General features: G+C 41.1%; 1 protein-coding gene and 1 long non-coding RNA gene across 11 annotated transcripts in view; one reads left to right on the top strand and one right to left on the bottom strand.

The window, feature by feature from the left end:
• TMCC1 (transmembrane and coiled-coil domain family 1) overlaps nt 1-21,262 on the bottom strand; it is a 132,120-nt gene that overhangs the window by 21,565 nt on the left and 89,293 nt on the right. Inside the window, exons 1-2 of one of the 8 annotated variants that reach the window (XM_084530941.1) lie at nt 5,893-6,001; nt 4,471-5,131 (exon numbers count right to left, since the gene is read on the bottom strand). The exons of 2 other annotated variants lie outside the window; for them this stretch is intronic. Coding sequence is in view for 2 of the 6 variants with exons in the window: in XM_084530938.1 (XP_084387064.1) it covers nt 2,003-2,065 (63 nt within the window). In the remaining 4 variants the exon portion in view is untranslated. Of the gene's footprint in view, nt 1-2,002; nt 3,460-4,470; nt 5,132-5,892; nt 6,002-17,447; nt 17,672-21,262 lie in introns of those variants that run through there. 5 more of the 8 variants (XM_084530942.1, XM_084530940.1, XM_084530943.1 and 2 more) reach the window with 5 other exon arrangements.
• Nucleotides 6,010-8,088, top strand: LOC311442127. Of its 3 annotated transcripts, XR_014696455.1 has the most exons (3): nt 6,010-6,120; nt 6,237-7,196; nt 7,419-8,088. It is a non-coding gene; the product is annotated as an uncharacterized lncRNA (long non-coding RNA). The 3 variants fall into 3 exon arrangements; XR_014696456.1 differs by having other exon boundaries at nt 6,018-6,877; XR_014696457.1 differs by having other exon boundaries at nt 6,018-7,196.

Below are 21,262 nucleotides of genomic sequence, written 5' to 3'. Positions count from 1 at the left end.
ACTGTAACCAAAGTCCATCCTGGGAGCAATGTTTCAAAGTTGAATCTATTAACAGCTTATGCTAAAAGATAAACATTTTACAACATCAAGATTTGTATTTCCTGTGTATTTCTTTGTCATTCTTATATACAATTTGACATACTGTTCCCTTATTTAAAGCCTTTCTAATGTAGCATACACATAGCACATCTGCAAATACTACATTTGCTAGAGAGCTGTGCAATAGTTGGCTTCAAACGTATCTTCCCTGCTCAAATGTAGCTTGCTGTTTAGTTCTAAGCACTGCATGGCACTCCTACATTAGCACCAGCTAAACCCATGAGACTGTTCGAATTCACAAGGGCAGTCAGTACAGCACAAGGAATAGACTGGCTGCACACCTGTGACACATGCCTGAGGAAATCTGAAGGAAAATGGCAAACAATGAGACAACACAGAGACTGTTGCACTGAGGGGATGATGAGTACCCGGGAGAATACGGCAACATGGTAGTTGTCTAGAAATCCATACAGAATACTGTATTAACCAAATACTGAAGTCAGTATGCTGCTTTCAGTATTCACGTCAAACCAAGATTCCTGATCTCAAACTCCGTCTAGAAACAAGTCTTAGTGCTGACAGCACACGCTACTGGCTGTAGCAGCACCTCCACAACCCAACCTCAAAAGATCCATGAACTACGCTGACAGCAAACTGCCCACATCTGATTTAGAGAGTAAGAATACAGCAGCCCATTTTTTTTATTTCTTTCTTCAGTTCTCAGGAGGTGATGCATTAGGCTGATGTTACACACACGAAGATGCAAAGTACACAGATCTATCAAACTCGAATGTTGAATACAAATAAAAACCCTTCTTTCTTACTGTTCTCTGTCTTCACTGCTGTCTGAACCACTTAAACTCTGAGTTTTTAAACAGAGCTGTTCCCAAGAGCCACCTGTGTGTCACTTTTGTTATAGAGACTGATGAATTTAGTAAGTAAATATCTAGTATAGGAGATCCAGATCTTCCCAGAGGAATATAATGAGTCTATTAAACAAATGTGATTAGACACACAAACTTCAAACACAACAGTAACACTACGCAATTTCTGTGATTCTGTGAATTGAAGAAAACCTAGAAATTCTGTGATTCTGTGATTCTCTACCAGGTCTTCTGCCGACGATAAAACCTAGGCCCATGTCGATCTACAGCAAAAGCAAAATGTCTGGATCCTCTATTTCTTTTTTCTCTAAACATTGGAGGCACAATGCACAAGGGAACTAATTGCAACAACTTGAAAAGAAATATCTTCTATTTTGCATTGGAGATCAGAGCCTCAAAGCCCTTACTGTCTCTCTACAGTATTGAATAAATGTGGGGGGAAATAAAGCTTACTGTTAACTCAGGCTTGTGAAACAGCAATGCCGAGCTAGGTTGCTAACTGAGACCAAAGAAAACTACTTACTCATTTCTGAAGGTCACCGACTCCATGGGAAGCTATATGCTCTTGTTTTTTTTTTTTTCCACCTGAAGTAAATCATGATTCTGCAGTTTGCTTACTACTTCCTGAAAATACATTTTGCATACTTAAAACAGCAAAACAAGCCGTTGCATTTAAAAAGCTACTGGTTCAGACATCTCTCTGACACTGGGCTGCATTTACTAGCCTTTTCTTTCATCATTCATTACATTATACCACCAAACCCCAGAACAGGAAAAAAAAAAAAAAAAAAAAAAAAAAAAAACAAAGACAGAAAACCCCCAAAACCAACAACACGTTTGATCTTCTTTATAGATCGTAACACTCGCTCAGACAGGAGTCTTTTTCATACTTCCCAGCTTCTGAAGTGAAGACAAGCTATATAAAAACAACCACAGAATACAACAGCAGTGCCTAGAGGAAAACGCAGCGTTTCCAAGACTAATGCTACAAAATGAGGTCAAGCTCTACCCAAGATCTAAATAAAACAGCCAAGTAAGATAACTAACGCCATCCTAGCGATGCTCCACGAGCCTCTCACCTTCACGGGCTCACAGAAGTCCCTTTCACAGCATACGCAGGTACAGCAGCACCACATCAACATCACCGCATGGCCAGCTGCAGCCCTCGCCCCAGCGCTGGGCGCTGCCCTGCAGCCGCCTGCACCACGCCATGCATCTCAGACAGGCAGAGCGCTGCTGCCAAAACGAGCATCGCTGTGTGCACAGCGCTCCTGTGCTGCCGTTGCAAATCAAGTTATGCTCAGAGCTCACTGCCAGCTATGCACCTCTCCTTCAGATGGAGTGTTTGCTTTAGATGCAAAAAAAGGCTGGGACTGCTGGATTTAAAGCTACAGGGCTTTTCATTCCATGTCCAACACACGACTTTTTTTTTTTTTTTTTTTTTTTTTTTAAAGAACTGCACATTTGAGCCAAAAAAATTGGACAGGATAACAGGCAGACAAATTAGTAGAAAATTAAGAGAATCAAGATGACATATGTGTTCCTCTGAAGACACAAAGTAGTGCACTTCATGGCAAGATTCAAGCAGAATCAAAAATAGAGATTCAAAGATGCACAACAAGACATAAATCCAGCTATAAAGTATACACTCTATTTATATCACCATTGAAACACTACTCTTTAAAAATCACTAAATAAAATTTTCAGAGGATTAGTGTGATGTCCTGTGAGGCAGAAACTCTAATTAGAAAGCAATTGTCATGCAAGGACTCAAGCACAAAACTGTGCCAGCAACAGTATTTTAACGTGTCTTGCTGTCATATTTAAAAGATATAAAGCAAAAGTACATCACCCTGTGACCACCTGACGCATGGGCAGGCACTCTAATCCAGAGCACCATCTGCCAGCAAGCCCTACTCCCTCAGACATTTAAAGAGAGCCATTCTCACCTTGTGGCTTCTTTTCCCCTTGCTCTTCTCTGCTGTCTCACTGATATTTCCTGTTTGTAGCAAATATTACTAACCTAGGATAGAAATAGATGATCTCAAAGCTAAATTGCGTATAATACATGTACAAGCTTGAGATCTTCAGATTAATCCAGAATATCTCCCTGCACAATGTTTCCAAGGCTAAAATACTGGGAGCCAACAAAACCAGAATGAACATGGACTTTTAAAAGCTTCCTGCTGCCTTAGACACGTAGCATGTTTGCAGCCAGCATAGAAGCAGGATACAGTTTTCCTTTTTGTCTGTCCCTTTGACTCTTAAAGATGCTAAAAGGCATCTAAGTGTTTGGGTTTGATGGTGGGTTTTTTTTTGTTTTGTTTTGTTTTGTTTTTTAATAATAATTCTATTAACTTGCAGCTGCAACACACCGTTACAACATAAGCTGCCGCAAAGCCATTCCCTCTTCTGCATGTCTGCACACTAGGTAAAGACATCCCAAGAAACTAAAGTATAATAACCAAAGCAGAAGCATATGCTGAACATGAATGAAGGTGAAACTGACATAATTTATCATATTACCATATATTCAAAACTGCAATGTACTGCCATAAAAATGTTTGGGAAAAAAAACCAACACAGAAATAATTCTGGATGTTTTAAAGGAAAATTAATAGAGCTGACATTTATATTTCTATACAGGAATTCTCCGTCAGTAAGGTTTAAATAGGTAGGTGGTGTCTATAAACTGATTCACCTTATATGAATATTATATTGAGACTCTGATCACAAGAGCACTGCTCTTTTTTTTAGAGCACACAATTCAATCTAGCAAAGCTGTTGTAAAGAAAGCTTTTCATAAAATAAGTTTGTGCTACTTACCTGCACCAGATGAAGATCCCACCCTACATCTGCAAAACCTTTGACATCAACAAGCTGCCCAGGGGACATAGAGGAGTTTTACAACACCGTGTTCTAGCCTGCCAGATAACTCCTGACATGGCTAGCTGCACTCCAGGGCAGACAGAAGAAAGAACCAGACCAAAAGGCACCCACCCTGTTGCAAGAGTCTAGTGAGAAATCTCAGCTAAAAAGCTTGTCCAGGCTAAATACAGAAACTAAAACAATTTCTGCACTTGCGTGAGCTTTTCAGCACACGCAGTATGTTTTGAACCTCAGTCTACATGACAAGAAATTAAGAGGCATGATTCCCTCGTCCAAGGGGATGCCACATGGCAGATCTCACTCTAGAGAAACAACATCTATACCAAGAAACCTTCAGATTTCTAAGACCTTTTATTTATTAATAATAGTGGATCCCACCTAAGAAAAGTGAAAGGGAAGGGAGGTGAAACTCCTTGTGCACAAAGAACATAATTAGCCTTATTTAGGAAGCAATTTATGTTGGTTAAAACCTAGCTTTATTCATGGGAATTCTATTGCTATTCAGACAGATCATTTCACCACATAAAGCAACAAACAAATCCAGGAAAATACATGCAAATGTGCTCATTATTTTACTTAAGATGATCAGATAGCCTTCACAAATTTTGCAGAGCAATAAAAGCAACAACAAAAACAAAGAAAAAAACCCACAACCTACCAAGCTGAATATCACCTCCGTTAAGAGCAATCAGCTTCATTTCTCAGAGGAACGCATGCTTTCTTATTAATATTTGTTACACTCCCAAAACGTGGCTATGGTGCATTGATGCTCCGTGATGTTTAAAGCGGACTTCTATACTCACAGAAAAATAGAAACATCAGAGAAGTGCTTCAAAAGCTATTCTTCCATGTAAACAGCACTCAGAGAACTCAGGCTCTGTGCAAGCCTCACTGCTGCAATGGTTCCTGTGAGGCTTCCCTAGTGCCGGCCACGCCGAGTGCCGGGTCTCGGCTCTCCACACGCCTTGCACAGCAGATGACGACTATCAGAGCAGAAACCAGATGGCCTGACGAAGCCCTTCCGTAGCGTGGGGCCACAAACGCTTCCACTGTCCAAGATGAGAACAGAAAAAGACTCAGAGCTCAAGAGACAGCAGGGAGAACTGCCAGAGGGGACGTCCCCTAGGGTGGAAGGCGATGGAGGGTCTGAGCACCCAGGCTCGCCTGCAGGTCTTCGCTGCTCTGGGCGCTCACCCCACACACGTCCTCTAGGCCTCCGATGGTGAGTCCTTCCTAACTGTGCTGGCACAAAGGGGCAGCAATGAAGGGTAGCCCATTTGCTTTCTACAGCATTTCTTTCCTGAAGTTACTTGGTAAAACTGGAGGGAGGAGGGGCAGAAAAAGAAAAAAAAAAAAGAAAAAAAATGCACATGAGCTTTGATGCGGCTTAAAAACCCCTGGAGATTAGGTGGTCATATGACCCTTGTAACAAGATGAGGACTCTTTCCAAGACTGCTTGAAACCAAGAATATTAGGGAAGAAATAACATGGAAGCTAGCTCTATCTGGTGAAATGTGAATGTTGCAAATATTAAATAATATAAAATATGAAGTAAGAGGGCGAGAAACTGGAAGAAAATTTAAAAAACAATTGGCAACTATACCCTTCCTGTGCTGTTCCCTGAGCTGGTGCTCAGGCTGTGAAGAAAAGGTGACCTCCACTCCCTCCTCCTAATCTGGAGTATTTCATAACCTCCACTCTCTCCTCCTAAACTAGAGTATTTCATATATGTGAAATATCTGTGAACACCTGAGGTGCCCATCTAAGTGATAAGAAAGTGAGCTTTAGCAAGCTCCTCACAGCAAGAATTTAAGAGCACGTTATAACAGTAAAATTGGGAAAATGAGGTCAAAAGTAGCAGTTACAGGGGGGAAGAATCTTTGAAAGAGCACAGGAGCCTACAGAGGCAGAATACAATTAGCAAAAAAAAACTAGGCCAGCACCCTAGGAGGACATCCCTAATGTGGCTCCAAGTCCTCAGCAGACACAAACAGCAGGGAACTCAGGATAGTCTCACTGCAAAAACCGCACCAGGCTCTGTGGGGGCACAGCACAGCCAGGCAGATGTGTGGCCACTCACCTGCTGCCCTTCTCCTCCACCTTCCCTTCTCCTCCACCTTCCTGCTGCGCAGGAGGGCTCAGGAGCTGCTTATCTGGTGAGACTTCCTGGAACTGCACAAACGCTCCTGCTGCAGGACACAGATAACCAAAATGTCAGGGGCAGGGGAAAAACAGGATTAACCCGCTCAGGGCTGAAACCAAATATTTCAGAAGATGCAGCTGAATGCCAGTACTGCAGATGCATCAGGTGTGCTGAGTAGTACTTCACATTACTCCAGGCCCACAGTACTGTGGGCAAGTTTAAGAGAAAAATCAGATTCACAATTTGCTAATTTATTACACGATTTATCTTTGTACTATCAGGCTTGAGTCACTGCTGTTTGTAAAGCTTTATGGTTTGGATTACTAAACTTCATTGCTCACCTCTGAGGCCACTGCATATAAACACACTGGAATACGAGGTCCAACTGACACGTGGCATGAGGCAAGTGGGAAAAGAAAGCACATGCTCAAAACCTGCTTGCTACTGCTGAAACCATATCCTTATCAGAGCTTAACCTGGTACAGCCTTCATCTGCAGGAGAAAGGAGATTACTCCATTTAATACTAAGTTACATAAAATCAAAGAGAAACGGTTGGAGAAACAGAGAGTGGGCTCTGCATTCAGCAACTGCAAATCAGAAGCCTCAGCAATCCATGGCAAAGTAAATGTATAGTTGTATTTTTCTATTTTTGAAATCCAGTACTGAAACTAGTCATCAATCTAAAACCTATTTTTGGAGTATTTGTTCAGACACAGGTTTTATACTTGCATTAATCCTACTTCTTAATGATTCAGGAAGGGCTACTAAGAGGCCAACCTAGCATTGCGCACAGAACATCAATAAAAGTAGAATGAGTTGGGGTATCAGCTCCCTTCATACTTCCTGAGTACATACAAGGCTCATGAAATCCAGATCTGCTTTGAGCCTTCTGAGTCAGGCTCTCCACAGGAAGGATGACAGGTAAGGGGGAGGAAAAGTTACAAGGTGGTGAAGTGGAGTTGGTATCAGCACATCAAATTACACATATTACACTGGATTTCTGGAGACAGCACATGACCAAGTTACAGATGAAAAAATTTCAGACCACCTTCTCTCATGCCCAAGTAATTTCATCTCTGCTGCATTCAATGCAGACGAACTAATCACAAACATTGTGGTTAGAAGTCTTTCAGTTCCATACATAGACACAAGAGCGGGGCAAACACACTCCTGCAGAACTGCATGACTAAGACAGATTTGATTAAAGATGGGGCTAGACTACTAGAAATTCAACTTCCAGGTATGTAAGCACTGCTATGATACAACTTCTGTCTGTATGCATCTGGAAATTTTTCACAGTTCAAAGTATAATCATAAAGAGGGAGAACTGAGTTGTGTTAGGGAAAAAAATCCACCCCTGACTGGTCTCAAAAGAGCCACTTTAATAGGCATAAAGCTCACAAATTCTGAATTTTAATTAGGAAAAGCCAGCTGAAGAACCTGCTTCTGTCACTCCCAACAGCTTCAAGACCATATCTCTGCTAAATGCGAGCATTGGGCAGCTGTTCACACATGGATGATGAAGCTTCAGCCCCCCCAGCAAGGAAAGAGGAGCTACACAATTGCCTGGCACATGGGAGCATGCAGTGTGGTGCTTGGGAAGGGCTGCAGAGGCCAGGCCAAGATTTGTGACCCCCAGCAGGCAGAAACAAACCCAGAGGTGTGGGCGGAAAGCAGGGGTGCGTGCACAAGTGCACAGGAATGAAGGAAGGGGAGTGCGTGCACACAGTGCCTGTATGGGAGGAAGGAAGGGAGGAGAGAAGCAAGGGCACAATTGATTTTTAAAACCTGAAGGAAACAGAAGGACTTGCTCAGCAGCCAACACTTTTTAAGCAAGTATTACTTCCAGCTGTTTGTGCATGGATGCTTATTTAGGTTATCATTTTCTTAAATCCTGATACTTGCAGGAACAATAGTTCTTCTTAATTAACTTGATTTCTTCATCATCTCCTTTTTGTGCCTGACTAAATCTGGTGGTTGTACACTGTACATACTTATTCATATTCAAGCTAAACATAACATGAGTCGATACCAGAATATGTCTGGACTGTATAGTGCATACATTAGTTTCATCCAGTTGCAATTGAAAAATAGTAAAATGACCACAAACTTTGTTGTGTTTTTCAAATTAATTATCTGTATTATTTAGTGTGGCTTTTCTGTCAGTTCAAAACAAGAGGTATGTGTCCGCAACTAACACACAGATTTAGCACACAGACTAAAAACAATGCTCTTCAAAATTGGCAAACATTGCCAGATTTCAACTGTGCCTGCACACACAACGTAGGGGAATTTATTTTCAGAAAGAACGTTTTCTTTCTGAAGTCCTGAAGAATTCACAATTCTCCTGATCTGCTTGAAAAGTAAGAGGCTTTCTTCTAACTAAACTAGGAAATCCCTTCTACATAAATCCAAAAATCACTGTACATTTATAAAAGTACAAGACATCTGCTTTACAGTGTATTTAAACATAACTACAGCTCCAAAAGACTGTTTAAATAGACAGCAGACAGGAAGATGTTCCAGCAGTTAACTCCCTAACCGAAACATGGGCTCCCTAGAAATAGCGATCTGAGGAACTCTCTTTCATCTCTTACTAACATTGCAAACCTTATTCTTGGTGTGGCACTTGAATCCATCATCAAAAATTGTAATTGCTCTCTTTTCATTAGCTCTGTTCCTGAAGAATGGTTCAGTTTGTGGCTTTTTGTAAGTCAGGGTACATGGGATCCTTAGCTTGGCAGGAAGCTACAATAGACACATGGCTCAGCTCTTAAAAATGTTCCAACTTAGTTTATGAAGTGCTGTGTGACACAGTGATGAACAGTGAAGTTTTCCTATCTTATAGCCTCTACAGTGGCTAGGACTGCTGGGGTTGCATCATTGCTTATTTGTAGGTTCTGGTTTTCTGAGTACAATTTTCCTTGTACAAAGGGGTAAAGATGCATTGGAGTTACCAGCTGGATAAAACAAGGTAGAGGAAGGAAAAATAGGAAGGAAAGGGACCTAATTTCCCATGCTGAGCCAAACTTTGAACCCACATATAGATATTGTCTCTCAGTAAAGGAAACCTTTCTCCCTTATGTTCTACAAAGCTACAATTACTGCTTGCATAAGGACTACAGTGTAGGTATTCCCCTTCTTCAAAACAGTATTTGTTGGAAAAATAAAAGGTATCTTTAGTGTAAAATAACACAACATCATAATACTAGAGTTTGTGGTGCAGGTTTAAAATGGGGCATGTCACCTAATATTTGCCATCGCAGTTACTAAAGCACTGAGCCTTCATCAAAGGTAAAGATTTCAGGAAGCCTATTACTGACTGAAAATATCACCTCACAAGCCACTTCAGTCTAGGTTTTGTGCCCGTTTTGCAGCTGCTGACAAGTTTGTAAGGACTTCAAGCTGAACAATGAGTCTCTCTCTTGATAGGAGTTATTGATATATTCCACTGTTCAATGCAGGTTAAGAGCTATGAAATCAGACTTTGGCAAGTAGGACTTCAGAAGGAACAAGTGGAGTTTCAAATAACTTTATCTAAATACTTACTCAAATCTTTTTATCCATTTCAGCAAAATGGGTTATTAAATATTTAATAGTCCTCAGATAATTGGATGTTCACTTCTACATTTTGTTCAGATACAGAAATTAGTTATAATTAAGTATGAATTCATAGTTTCACTAAATTTCTACAGAACTCCTAAACAGGGCAACACAGTAATAATGCTAGCAGGATGTAAGAATATCTACACAGTAAATCAACGTACAATATTTCACATAAGTAAACAGGTGAAAAAAAAATAATAGCTTGCTACCATAAAGCCTTAGAATGAACATAAATTACTGAAAATTCAATGCCACAAAATTCACCAGTATTAATCAGAGCTTTATATAACCACTGAAGAGTTAATAGTCAAACCCTACTCCCAGGTCAACAATCTCAGTGATATGAGGAATATTGCGTAAGGTTTTCTGGTTAATTATGAAGTGATTATTAAGTTTCTGCACTGCTGCAAGAAGACCTAATCACAGCTATCTTGGCTTGATCCATAATAACCCCACAAGAACTGAAAGCTGACAGGCTGTTCCCATGCTTACTACCCAGGCACAAGGGCTAAAGCCACCTTAGCATTCTTGTTGGCATATACAAATTACAAAACCAGGTGTGATTATAAAAGCTGCAATAACCTAGTGGTATAAGGTACCGTTTGGATCAGAAGCACTCTAAGCTAATCATTATTTAACATTTACCTTCTCATTTAAATTTGTAGGCTTCAAAGTCACTGCACAGAACTGGAGATCACTTCCGCTGAAAATACCAACTGGGATAAAATTAGTATTGAACTTATCTGCCTTTTGTAGATTTCATTATTTCATTCAAACTGTGCTCTACATTGGACTCGCTTACCTTTCTACTGTTTGCAGCTTCTTGCCCCAGTGTTAATCATCATAGGAAGAACAGCCCTTACCTTTCCCACATACCTTTTTCAGAAGGCATTAAAACGTTTCTACTAGTGCTTAATACTAAAAAAATGAAGGCTGGAGAAAGGTAGTCCACAAATACTGTAGCACATCCTATAGCACTGATATAAGTGCAACAGCTTTGATTATGTTTTTATAACTAGTTTATCACACAATACCAATACTGAATCTCAAGGAAGAGACCAAAGCAGCCTGTACTGATGCAGCTGAAAACTAAAGTACTGCCAAACGACAATCTACAGTCAGAGCTGTTGTTAGCCAGTAGATGGCTCCATGAACCAGGTTAGAGTTTAAACTTATGTATGAAAAGGCAGATCGTCCTTTAGGAGACTATCAACATTAAGGACATCTTACAAAGAATACTGATTACTGCTGCATCAAATGAACTTTCCAACAGTATTGATAACTGAACTCAAATTGCTGCCTGCCACATTGCTGCTAGACACACACACTTAAAATGATGACAACAGTTCAGAACAGGGCTTCTCAGTATTCACATCCTAGTCTGGAGACTGAAAAAGCTTTTGCTGTTCTTGCTGAGCTTGTCTATTCCAGCTGTTCATGTGATAACCCGAAACCTCACTTTAAACAAACCTGTTAGTGCCGATTAAGCTCCACTTTCAAATTTAAAGTGCGACTTCAAAGACTTCAGTCCAAAGGACGTGCATAAATGTACATGCAAAACTGCATTAAATCCCACTAAAGCGAATGTGATCTTGATGCAAAAGAAAATTCTAGCTTGGGGGTGTAAGACTGAGTCAGAATTTTGCTACTCTTGAATGGAAATAACTGACCTGCTTTTTTCTTCCTCATGAGAAACTCATCATCCATCCTTTTTGGTGTATCCACACCGTCAGGGGACCCAGATCCTGTTTAACTGCAGGCTGTCTGTTCCCCTCTTGCCCACACTCACATGCCTGCTGGTGTGCTCCTGAGGTCCCACGTGTAGAAAGCTAAACAGTTCCCTGACAAAAACATCTGGAGTCACACTGACCCCTGGGGGTCTGCTGGACAGCCTTTGCCCAAGGCTCCCCTCTGACATTACTCCAGCAGGTCTCCAGCACACTCAGGAGTCCTTCATGCCACTTCCCAGAGTACCCAGACCTTTACGTAGGCTACCTCTGATTTCTCCAGAGCTGAGGCGGCGCACACAGCAGGTATGCTCTGGGTGAGCCTGGGGCAGTGCATGGCCGGTGGCTCCCGACCCCTCGCCCCAACCGCCAGAGAAGCTTCCAGAGCCTGGCCTAGGAACCCGGTGGCAAACCTGGCCCAGGGACAGCTCAGGGATGGCCCTGCCTGGCCTGGAGACCCACCGGGGACGGCTGCCAGCATTCCTGTATGTCCCACCACTGTGCCTGCCCCAGTGCCGACAGCCCACAGAGGGACACCTGGTGAGGAGGTGACATGCCCCACTAAGCACAGTGCCATCCTGTTTTGCACAGTGAGGGACCCCCTTTCTCACCTTCCAGGTCCACCTTCCTGCCTCCAGGCTGTCCTTGCAGGTTGAAACTGCAGATGGAGGAGCACAGAGATCTTTCTGATCCCTACCTGCAATCAATTCCAAACTTTGGGGCACCTTCTGATGATTCTGGTGAATGGAAAGGGAAGCGGGAAGACACATTGAGCTTCTGAAGTCCAGCCTGAGCAGACCCACCATTGCCAACCAACACTTGAAGCACCCGGCTGCTTACAAAAAACAGCACTTAATTTTGAGGGCACCTTATGCTACTATCCCATCCCACAAAACTACAACAGGCTGCCACTAGAGTCCCATGAGCCACATTAGAGCCACCACTGTATCCAGAACAATTCAGTGCTTATCTACTCACAGCTCTGTTTTTCCTCAAATGACACCAAATATAAAATTTGAGCATTAAGAGTCCAATTTCATTTTTTGATATATTTTAGAGCCTACAAATGTAATAAAAACCATGACCCATTTTCAAATTGGGTATAAACTGTTTTAGTCGTCGTCTTTTTTTCTCTCTCTCTCTTTTTTTTTTTTTTTTAAATAGGCAATGAAATGTTTAACCAGTTAGGAATCTGCATATAAACATATTTTACTTCTTCCCAACATGGTAAAATATAAAGACTTTTAGCATACTATGCAACATCACTGTGGTTCAGCAGAAACCATATTCAAGGCAAATTGCCCAGTCTGTATAAAGGATTAAGTTTACCAATAAAGCTGCAATCTAAAAACTGCACAGTGATGAAATGGAAAAATTCCAAGTAGGCTTGGTGTTTCGTTTCTCAATACTGCTGGCGTGTACACCACCACAGCGCCCAGTGTAAGCCTAACTGATACAGAACACACCCACCCCTCAAAACCCATTTCTCAGCTGTGGTTCAAACTGCTTTCACTTCCCTTCAAGCAAATTTTACTTGTCAGATTACCCATATATGTTGGATATCTATGTATCAGAATTATGATTTCCAGTCATCACACTGTGAAAGATATTTGGACATGCAAAGCTCACACTCTCACACCTTAGTAAGATCACAGGGAAAAAAAAGCCCACACAAACCAAAACCCACCTTCTCAACTTGCGGTGTCTTGGTGTTTTAGCTTTTAGCATTCAGAGACCTGATTTCCTTTAAAGTGTCAACAGGGGACTGAGGTGATGCACCAAGTTGCTCTATGTTAGTCACAGTATTTAAAAACATGACTTGCCTAAGCCCCTGCAATGGCGAGGCAAAATGCATTTGCCGGAACTGAAAGGCCATAGACCATGATTTAGTATGATACATTTTGTTCCCAACTTGCAATAAACTTCATGTAAAGCACATGACACAACGGGTTGCTGCACTTCAGCTGACATAGGATAAATTGTTAACTCAATAACAGATCTGAGGGTCTGACATTCATTAAAATGGTTTACATACATTTAATTTGATATTTCTCATCAGAAACATCAGAACCCATTTCACAATTTCTAAAGGAGCTTAATGTCCACGGTCATTTGTAGATGTACTTCTTCCTTTGTTGTTGTTAGTGGTGGTTTGTTTCTGAATGCTCTTCTGCCATGCAAGTAGACCAAAGTCAAGGTGTAAGTGAAAATCTGGAACTACTGAGGTATTCGGAACTTGTAATACTTCTACAAAAATCCTCATGGCAGAAAAGCTGATGTAGTTCACCGGTATCAGCATGCCCATCTTTCAGGTTTGCATAATATGATTTATGAAGTAAACTCTTGATTAGTTACGTAGTCAGAACTGATGTCACAGCAGATTGGTTGTAAAGAAAGCAGATTCCCTACACGCCACAAATAAGATGTCAATACATTGTATAGAAGGCTCCCTTACTCCAGAACACAAAACCAAGATGTGAATACAAACTATGAACAGGGCCACTGATTGCACAAACAAATGCAAACAAAAGAAAATATTGTTGCTCTTGTAGGTTTCAGAGCAAGTATTGAATAAAATGTGGACTCTGTTCTACGTATGCTCTGGGTTCGTAATGTGCAAGAGGCTGCTAAAGTCAGTGACCAGCACACAAGAATCCCTATTTTATCCCTCTTTTTAAGAAACAAAATAATAATTTGAACAACAACATTGATTGATCCAACCGTCATGAGTGCTGATAAACTTTGCTCATGGTAATCCTATCCAAAGCTTTATGAAACTACATCACACTGGACCACATTATGTGGGCAGAGAGCCATCTAATGATCAAATGTTCTCAAGATGTGTTCTAGCTTAATTCACTGACAGAAGGTAGGAAATTTTATCCCTTCCCACAGACTACAAAGGCAATTGGCTATCACAGAAACTAGCATTTGTGTTTGATTATTTCCAAGTTATTTTTGTCTTCTCCATCAGTCTTCCCCAAATTAGCATCCCCTTACTTTCCAAATAAACACTGGTCTGTAGCTTATAGTGTACATGACCTTAAATCCAAAGCTATACATTATTGATGGAGAAGAAATTGCCAAATTGATGGTATCTCTGGAATTGAGTTCTTGATAAAGCAGGAAGCATTAGCTTTTGCAGTTCTCTTTAATATATTTGATTAAAAATCTTTTAATACTGTGGACTGCTCAGCAAGATACTGCTGTATTTAACCTTTTTTCGTTGCTTTGAGAGCCACATTACTCCTATTGGTAGCAATGACTTTCAGTGTTGCTTAATGCATTTAGACACCCTAAGAACGTATTATTTCTAAATCTGTCCTTTTACAAAACACTCTTCCTCCAGAAGCTCTCTTATCTAGTATTAGCCTTGGAGCACCCCTTCCTTTACCCTTCACACCCCTACCTGACAGTCAAAAATCATGGGAACGTCCCTTGAACACCCTAGACTGCCTCCTCATTGAGAGGCTTTATCTTCGTCTCCGTTTTGCTCATGAGGAAAGCTTGACCTGTGCTCTGCTTCCCCCATGAACCTCTGCACTTCTGCCTGTTTGCTAAATCCCAGCTCAGAGCATGAGTGAGCACCCTCAGTGCGATGACCCTCCAGGAAGCAGAGCAGACAGGAGCTCGCCAGGCAGCCCTAAGCCCCATCCCCATGGCCCCGGCCCTTCTCCAGCACGCATCCTGTTCTGCCTCCTGACAGAGCCCTTGGCTCCAGGCGCTCTGCTCTGGATTAATTTCCATTCTCTGCTCTCACATATCAACCTCCCATTGCGGAGGTGTGCTTACCAAATCAAGGCTTTTCTGTTGCTCTGAAACTTCCCTTTCCCCTGCTGCCCTCTCATTGTTTGATTGTTAGTTTGTGTGTGGCCTTTTTTTTTAAGATTTAATTTTCATTTGGGTTACGGTCTTAAGCTTGTTTCACAGGAAGGCAAATTTGACTGGCAATTGCATTGTCCAGATACGACCCTAGTTCTGTAAAAATGAACTGCTATTTGCCCTGTTTTAACAGCTATCTTCTCTGGATAATGCTGAAGCTTCCAAGTGATAATACCCAGCTAATTTAATAGCTTGGATAATGTGAGGAAGCTGCAGCACTGTGAATAGCAATGACAGATCATACTGAACAATAAGTCGCTGTTCTGGGCTGACTATTCTTGGTGGCCATGGTGAAAGTGGAATGTCAAAGCACTATTAAAAATAAAAACAGATCCCACTATTCTGTTTTACCAAAAAAGAAAGCCCCACAACTCAGAATTGTTTTTGACAACTAACATGCAATTCTTTTTTGCAGATGACCTATGAGAAGTGTTTTTTCTTTAAAAAAAAAAAAACAAACAAAACAAAACATGCAGCCCTGTGCTATTTTTTCCATTGACAGTGTATAAAAGAACACGCAGAACATGTCCTTTCCGCTACATAAACTCTTCCCTTTAACCCACGTCCCCTTATACTATAGCAATATGAATAGCAGAAATTCTGATCTCCCAGTTTTGTTGGAGAGGTACTGAAGACCTAGATACTTGAAGCTAAACTGACGACACAAGAAAGCTGAATTTTTAAAACCACAAAGATTAGTCATCAAAACTGAGTATGTTACAAAAATAGGGCTGAAAACAGACTGACTAAAAATAATTTCTCCTTTTAAATAGCTCAGTTGTCACTTCTGTGCTAGTTCTCTGGGCATCTTAGCCTGGCTTTGATAACACCTCATATAAAAATATAAAAAAACATTCCTTGTAACTTGCAAAAAAAGCAAAAATTGTACGAACCAAGACTTTCTTCCTACTTTCAGCTCACCTTTAAGTTTTGGAATTGGCTCTACATTCTGGGCGAGCAACTCAGCACAACAGAAAAAAAAAAGCTCTCCAGTAAAAAGAAAATAGTTGAAATGCTTTTAGTATTTTCACTTTTCTTTGTCCTAACAATGCAGCTCTGTCCTCTGGGAACAAGAGGACACAGGCCAAACACAGTGTGTCATTCTCCCACTTCCACTCCTATGGAGCGCCGCTGATGTGCTCCCCCCACCTCTCGGCCCCAGGACCTGCTGTACCCTCGGCCCCAGCCCCAGCCGCCTGCCGCTTGCAAAGCAAAGCGGAACAGAACTGGTTTCAAACAAAGCCCCCATTCAGAAGATCAAACAAAAACCAGAAAATTAGCTAGACACAGCACCACAGCGTGGATGGGGAGATAGAAATCAGTGCTAATGCTAGCTGTGACCTAAAGATTTAGGAAGTTTCTTCTGCTGTGAGGCAAAGGAATTATTGTGGCATTAGCTATTATTGTTTAAATGAAGCAGATGATTTGAAGCACATGATTTACACGATCAACCAAAATCTTCTGTGAAACTAGGATACTCAGGCAGACATTCAAAAGAGTGCGTTTCTGTCTTGAAGAACAGTTTCATAGAACTGCTTTAATATTACAATAAAACACAATCATTTAATGCTAATAAGATTTTAAACAATATTAAAAATTGATTTTAGCCATGCATTTCCTCTGCTCTTCACTTTCCTTACTGGTCATTAAATCCGTACACTGCACCCTCTGACAAATTCTCGGCATGCTGTGCTGTTTGTGACAAATTCAAGAATGCTTTGCGGAGGACTACCACGAGGAAGCTGGACCTCAAAGCTCCCTGGAAGAAATCACTTACCATAACTGGAAAAGCTCTAACCACAGGCTCAAATGACACGGACTTCTTGTCTTAATAATCTCTTCTAATCATGAAACCATTGAAACTGCAGCTTCTTTGTGTTCATGGGGAATCTGCCACCATGAAATCTTCACCCACCCAGTAAGAACAGAACAAATATTTAAACAGCACATCAGCAGTGCAAACGGTTTTCCTTGTTTTAATACCGAGCCTAAGCTAGGAAGCAAACATTGTTTACTACAGAGCAACAGCAGAGAAAAAAAATTAATACAGTATCACAAGAGGACAGACAGAAGACACTTGATTTCATTCCTCCAGTGTTGCAACAGTCAGCAGCTAGTGAACTGAATTTTAAAAAGCAAACTCCAGCAGCAGCAACTAACAAAAACGCTGAACGTAGGCACTCACTGATGACCCAGGGCTCTACCTACCAAACTAGCCATATTCACAGCTCTAACACCACCAACACCCCAGAAAGGAGGAAAGCCCCAAGACGTACTCTTTCTGAGGCAGGCAGCGAGCCCTCCATGCTGGGTGCGAAGCGAAGGAAGCATGCAGTCTAACCCCAGCACCGCTCCGCCGGCCGAACATGCTGTACCGCAGAGTTACGTTAGCAGAGACTGGCTCCAGCCCTGCTAGGCTGAATTCTGCCCTGACAAAGCAGGATCTTGTAATATGAAGCAGCAGTACCCTGGGTGTGTTGGCAGAAGCCCTGAATGCATGTTTGAGAAAGCAACAGCAACTCCAAGCAAGTGAGGCATGAATGCACTGCAGAAGAGTTACTGAGCCTGCTAAAAATACTTCACCACTGACCCCGTCAGGAACACATCTGAAGTGAGTCTTGCTCTCTGAAAAACAGCAAAACCAAAAAGGAAAATACATGTAGCTGACAATGGTCTTAGAAGTTTAATTTAAAAAACAACAAAAAAAGTAGTCTTGAGCAGAAAAACGCGTTATACTTCCTTCAAACAGGAATGCTGCTCGGTTTAATAACATTTTAAAGTTTTCCTAGAATTCTGGGCAAGTTGTAATCTCAAAATCTGAAACCTGCAACACAAGGTTGCTCAGGCTCCTTTTGCAATTTAAAGAGCTAATTGATAACAAATTCGAACCTGCATGCTTGAAGACAGTGTGGAAGCCTTGAGACTTACCTGGCCCCAGGAGAGGCAAATGAAACATTATCACCCTGCTGCTGCAATCCACACAGTTCCCATTAGTTAGGGATGGTCAGAAAAAAAAGTAGAAGGAACTGAGCAACTGGAAACATGGCTGAAATACACACACATCTGCTCTCCGTCCTTGCCTGGTGGGACGGGCAGTGAAGCACTTCTGAGACACGTGTCGGGAGCCTTCCTCCCGCCTTGGGAAGGAAAGATCCCAAGCAGTTCTGACAGTGTGAATGAGCCCTTTGGGGAAAATATAACAAGATGAGGCTTTTATTTTGTTTTGAGTAAGCACAGCAAGCTTACCCTGTATGTTTTGGGAGACAGTTAGGTAGCAAGAAAAGTAATCCTTCTGGGGAAGGAGAACTGAGCAAAGTTCCTCCATAGATTACTGCTCTGCAGTAAGACTGCAACATTTACCATCACCTTAAAAAGACAGCTACTTTTAAGAAATGTTAATTTATTCACCAGGCATGTTTTCACATGGGTTATGTTGGCTGCTAATGAGCTTGGTTGTCTGTACCTTATTCATTCAAAGCAAGCAAAGGTGGATATTACATTTAATAGATATACTGTATACTTCCCTTGTCATTTTTTTGGATGACAAACATGGATAATCTACATTAGGATATTCTCAGGACTTCTAGTATATTTACTTAGTAGTAGTTTATGATGCTCCTATTTTAAAGGAGAGTCTGCTCTATTAAAGACTGTTCCAAGAGTGTCCTATGAGGACTCAGACGCAGACATCAATACACCAGTTATTCCCACCAACCCAATTTCTGCTTTCGTTGAACAGCCCTGCAAAAAGTAGCATGAGTAAGGGCCCTTGTTTAAGGAGAGGAAAATGACACAGGTGCAAGAAAAAAGAAAGAGATGCAAGAACTGCAGAAGTATTTTTAAAAATTGATAGCAACAAAAAATGGTCTTAAAAATGAGTGTAGTGTTCCTCCTTCCACCCCACCCTCAATGTCAGAAAAGAAGCTTGCCTTTTTTTTGACTTAAGGGTTACATCACTTGGGTTTACAATTTTGGGAGATAAACACATTTCAAGTTTAGCCAGTGAGCACGCCTTTTTTCTTACAGCATTTCCTGCCAACAGATAAGTAACTGCAGTCATTTTAAAAGGGAATCTCATCCGATCTTCTCGCTCAGCGAGCGCATAGTTTTAGAACTGGCATGCTCTAAATTCAGGCCAAGAGTGTGAACCTTTGCAGCAGCCACTGCAGTGGGATTGATGATGATAATTCTGTAATACTCCAGAATTATCACATTATTCCTTTCCCTCAATGTGCTTTAAGAAGAGTCCTTTCCAGTGCTTCATTAAAAAAGAAAAATAGATCAAAGTTCCAGTTGTCTCAGTCTGAGTAAAATTAAAGCATGTTCTGATAATCTGTAACAATGAATTATGGAAGCTTTGGTATACCTCAGATTGGTACATTTCTAAGGTTTCCTGTATTAGTGCACTGATCCCAACACACATTAGTTCATTGTTACTCTCATTTTACAGTAGAGGCTCTACCTAGCATTTGGCATTGATGACTGCCCAGACAGATGAGGTAACATCACACCTGGGCCATAACAACCTCCACAGGTAAGGCTACTGCTCCAAACAGTTGGCTGAGCAGCACTAGCAGCTGCACGGAGTTGCACCAGAGCACCGCAAGGCCAGCCAGACGGCTGCAAGCACTGCCTGCTGGCACTCACGCCCTGCTCGGCCCGCCCTGGCTGCTGCATACGCGCACAAATGCCCTCAGCACATGCTTTGGGAGTCAAAGGTTTTGTGGCTGCACAGCAGTGCTATGAAAAAAGAAAAGGAAAAAGAAAACAAAATGACAACAGTGAACCAAACAAAAACAAAACAAAACTAACAAAAAAACTCAACACCAAAAATGCCCAAATCAGCCAAAGCTAACCAAAGCAAAATTTGCTAATATGGGAATTAGTTTATTTTGCTCACAGCCACTTCCAGAGTCACTCACTGATTTTTCAGTAAAATTATGTTGGTTAACTAAACAGTGAAAGCAGAGCATTTTTCATTAACCCAGCTTATTTTGACTAATGCTTGGGAGTTAAAAGAGGAGTCAAAGTTGCACAGCAAATTCCAGCAAAAGCACTAAATCCACTTTCCAGCTGTATAAACTGAGGCATCCATCTATGAAAAGGAGCCTCAAACAAACAGAACAGCAGTGTACAACAAAGCAGCAATGTACCAAAGAGCAGGACTCTGAGTCCAGCCTACTAATTGTACCAACTCTAACTGCTTAACAACTCTACTTACTTAAAAACCTTGCCTCAAAGTAGACAATAAAAGTTTTCTGAAAGCACCTAGATGTTTTCTGCTTCCCAAGTGGAGTTTTTTCCACACATTTTTAATGAAAACTGTCACTGATTAACTGAAGACAGCTCAGCTTTGTTGTAAGACAACAAACAGTATACACAGAAGATCACACAAACCTCACCCAGAAGACAGTCAGAAGTAGTGCATGAAAATACCATCTCAGAAGCAACTCTGCAGAATAATTGCAGAAGAGTGCCTCGTTGTTAAAAATACAAGTAATTTCTTCTACATTGACAGATGGAGTTTCAGTCAAAATATCTACACAGCTACTTCAATAATTAAGAGTTGCTTCTCCATGGCATAACAAAATACCTAATGTAATTTAATGTCCTTTCTATATGATGTGATATAAACACTGTTTGTTAATCTTCAGCAATTAAATAGAAAAAAAAGTTTATAGTACTGTGCAGCAAGCCTCTAGCTGAAACACTACCAAGGCTGCCAAGGTATCAATACCATTCACTACACACAAGCTATTTAATCTTTCAGGTAATTACCTCCTGGAACAGACCAGTGGTTTGATCTAGAAATCAGGTTTACCCAGAAGGAAGCAGAAGAAATTCTAGACTGGTAATCCTCGTTAACCTGAAAAATGTGGCTAGACAGAGTGACAACTAGTAGCTGATGTACAATGACATTAAAATATATCTATATATATTAAAAATACATATTTTTATATAAAATATACATATCATATTTTATATAAAAATACAGTTTTAAGAGCATTTTTATATGAAAAATAGCTTTAAGAGCAACATGTAAAATGCAATGTTTTCAGAGTCACATAGACCCTGCATTTCATGCACACTG

Source organism: Aythya ferina (assembly GCF_964211825.1).
Source record: "Aythya ferina genome assembly, chromosome: 10".
Taxonomy (NCBI): domain Eukaryota; kingdom Metazoa; phylum Chordata; class Aves; order Anseriformes; family Anatidae; genus Aythya; species Aythya ferina.
Note: the sequence above shows the minus strand (reverse complement) of the source record. Positions and strands in the feature narration are given on the sequence as shown.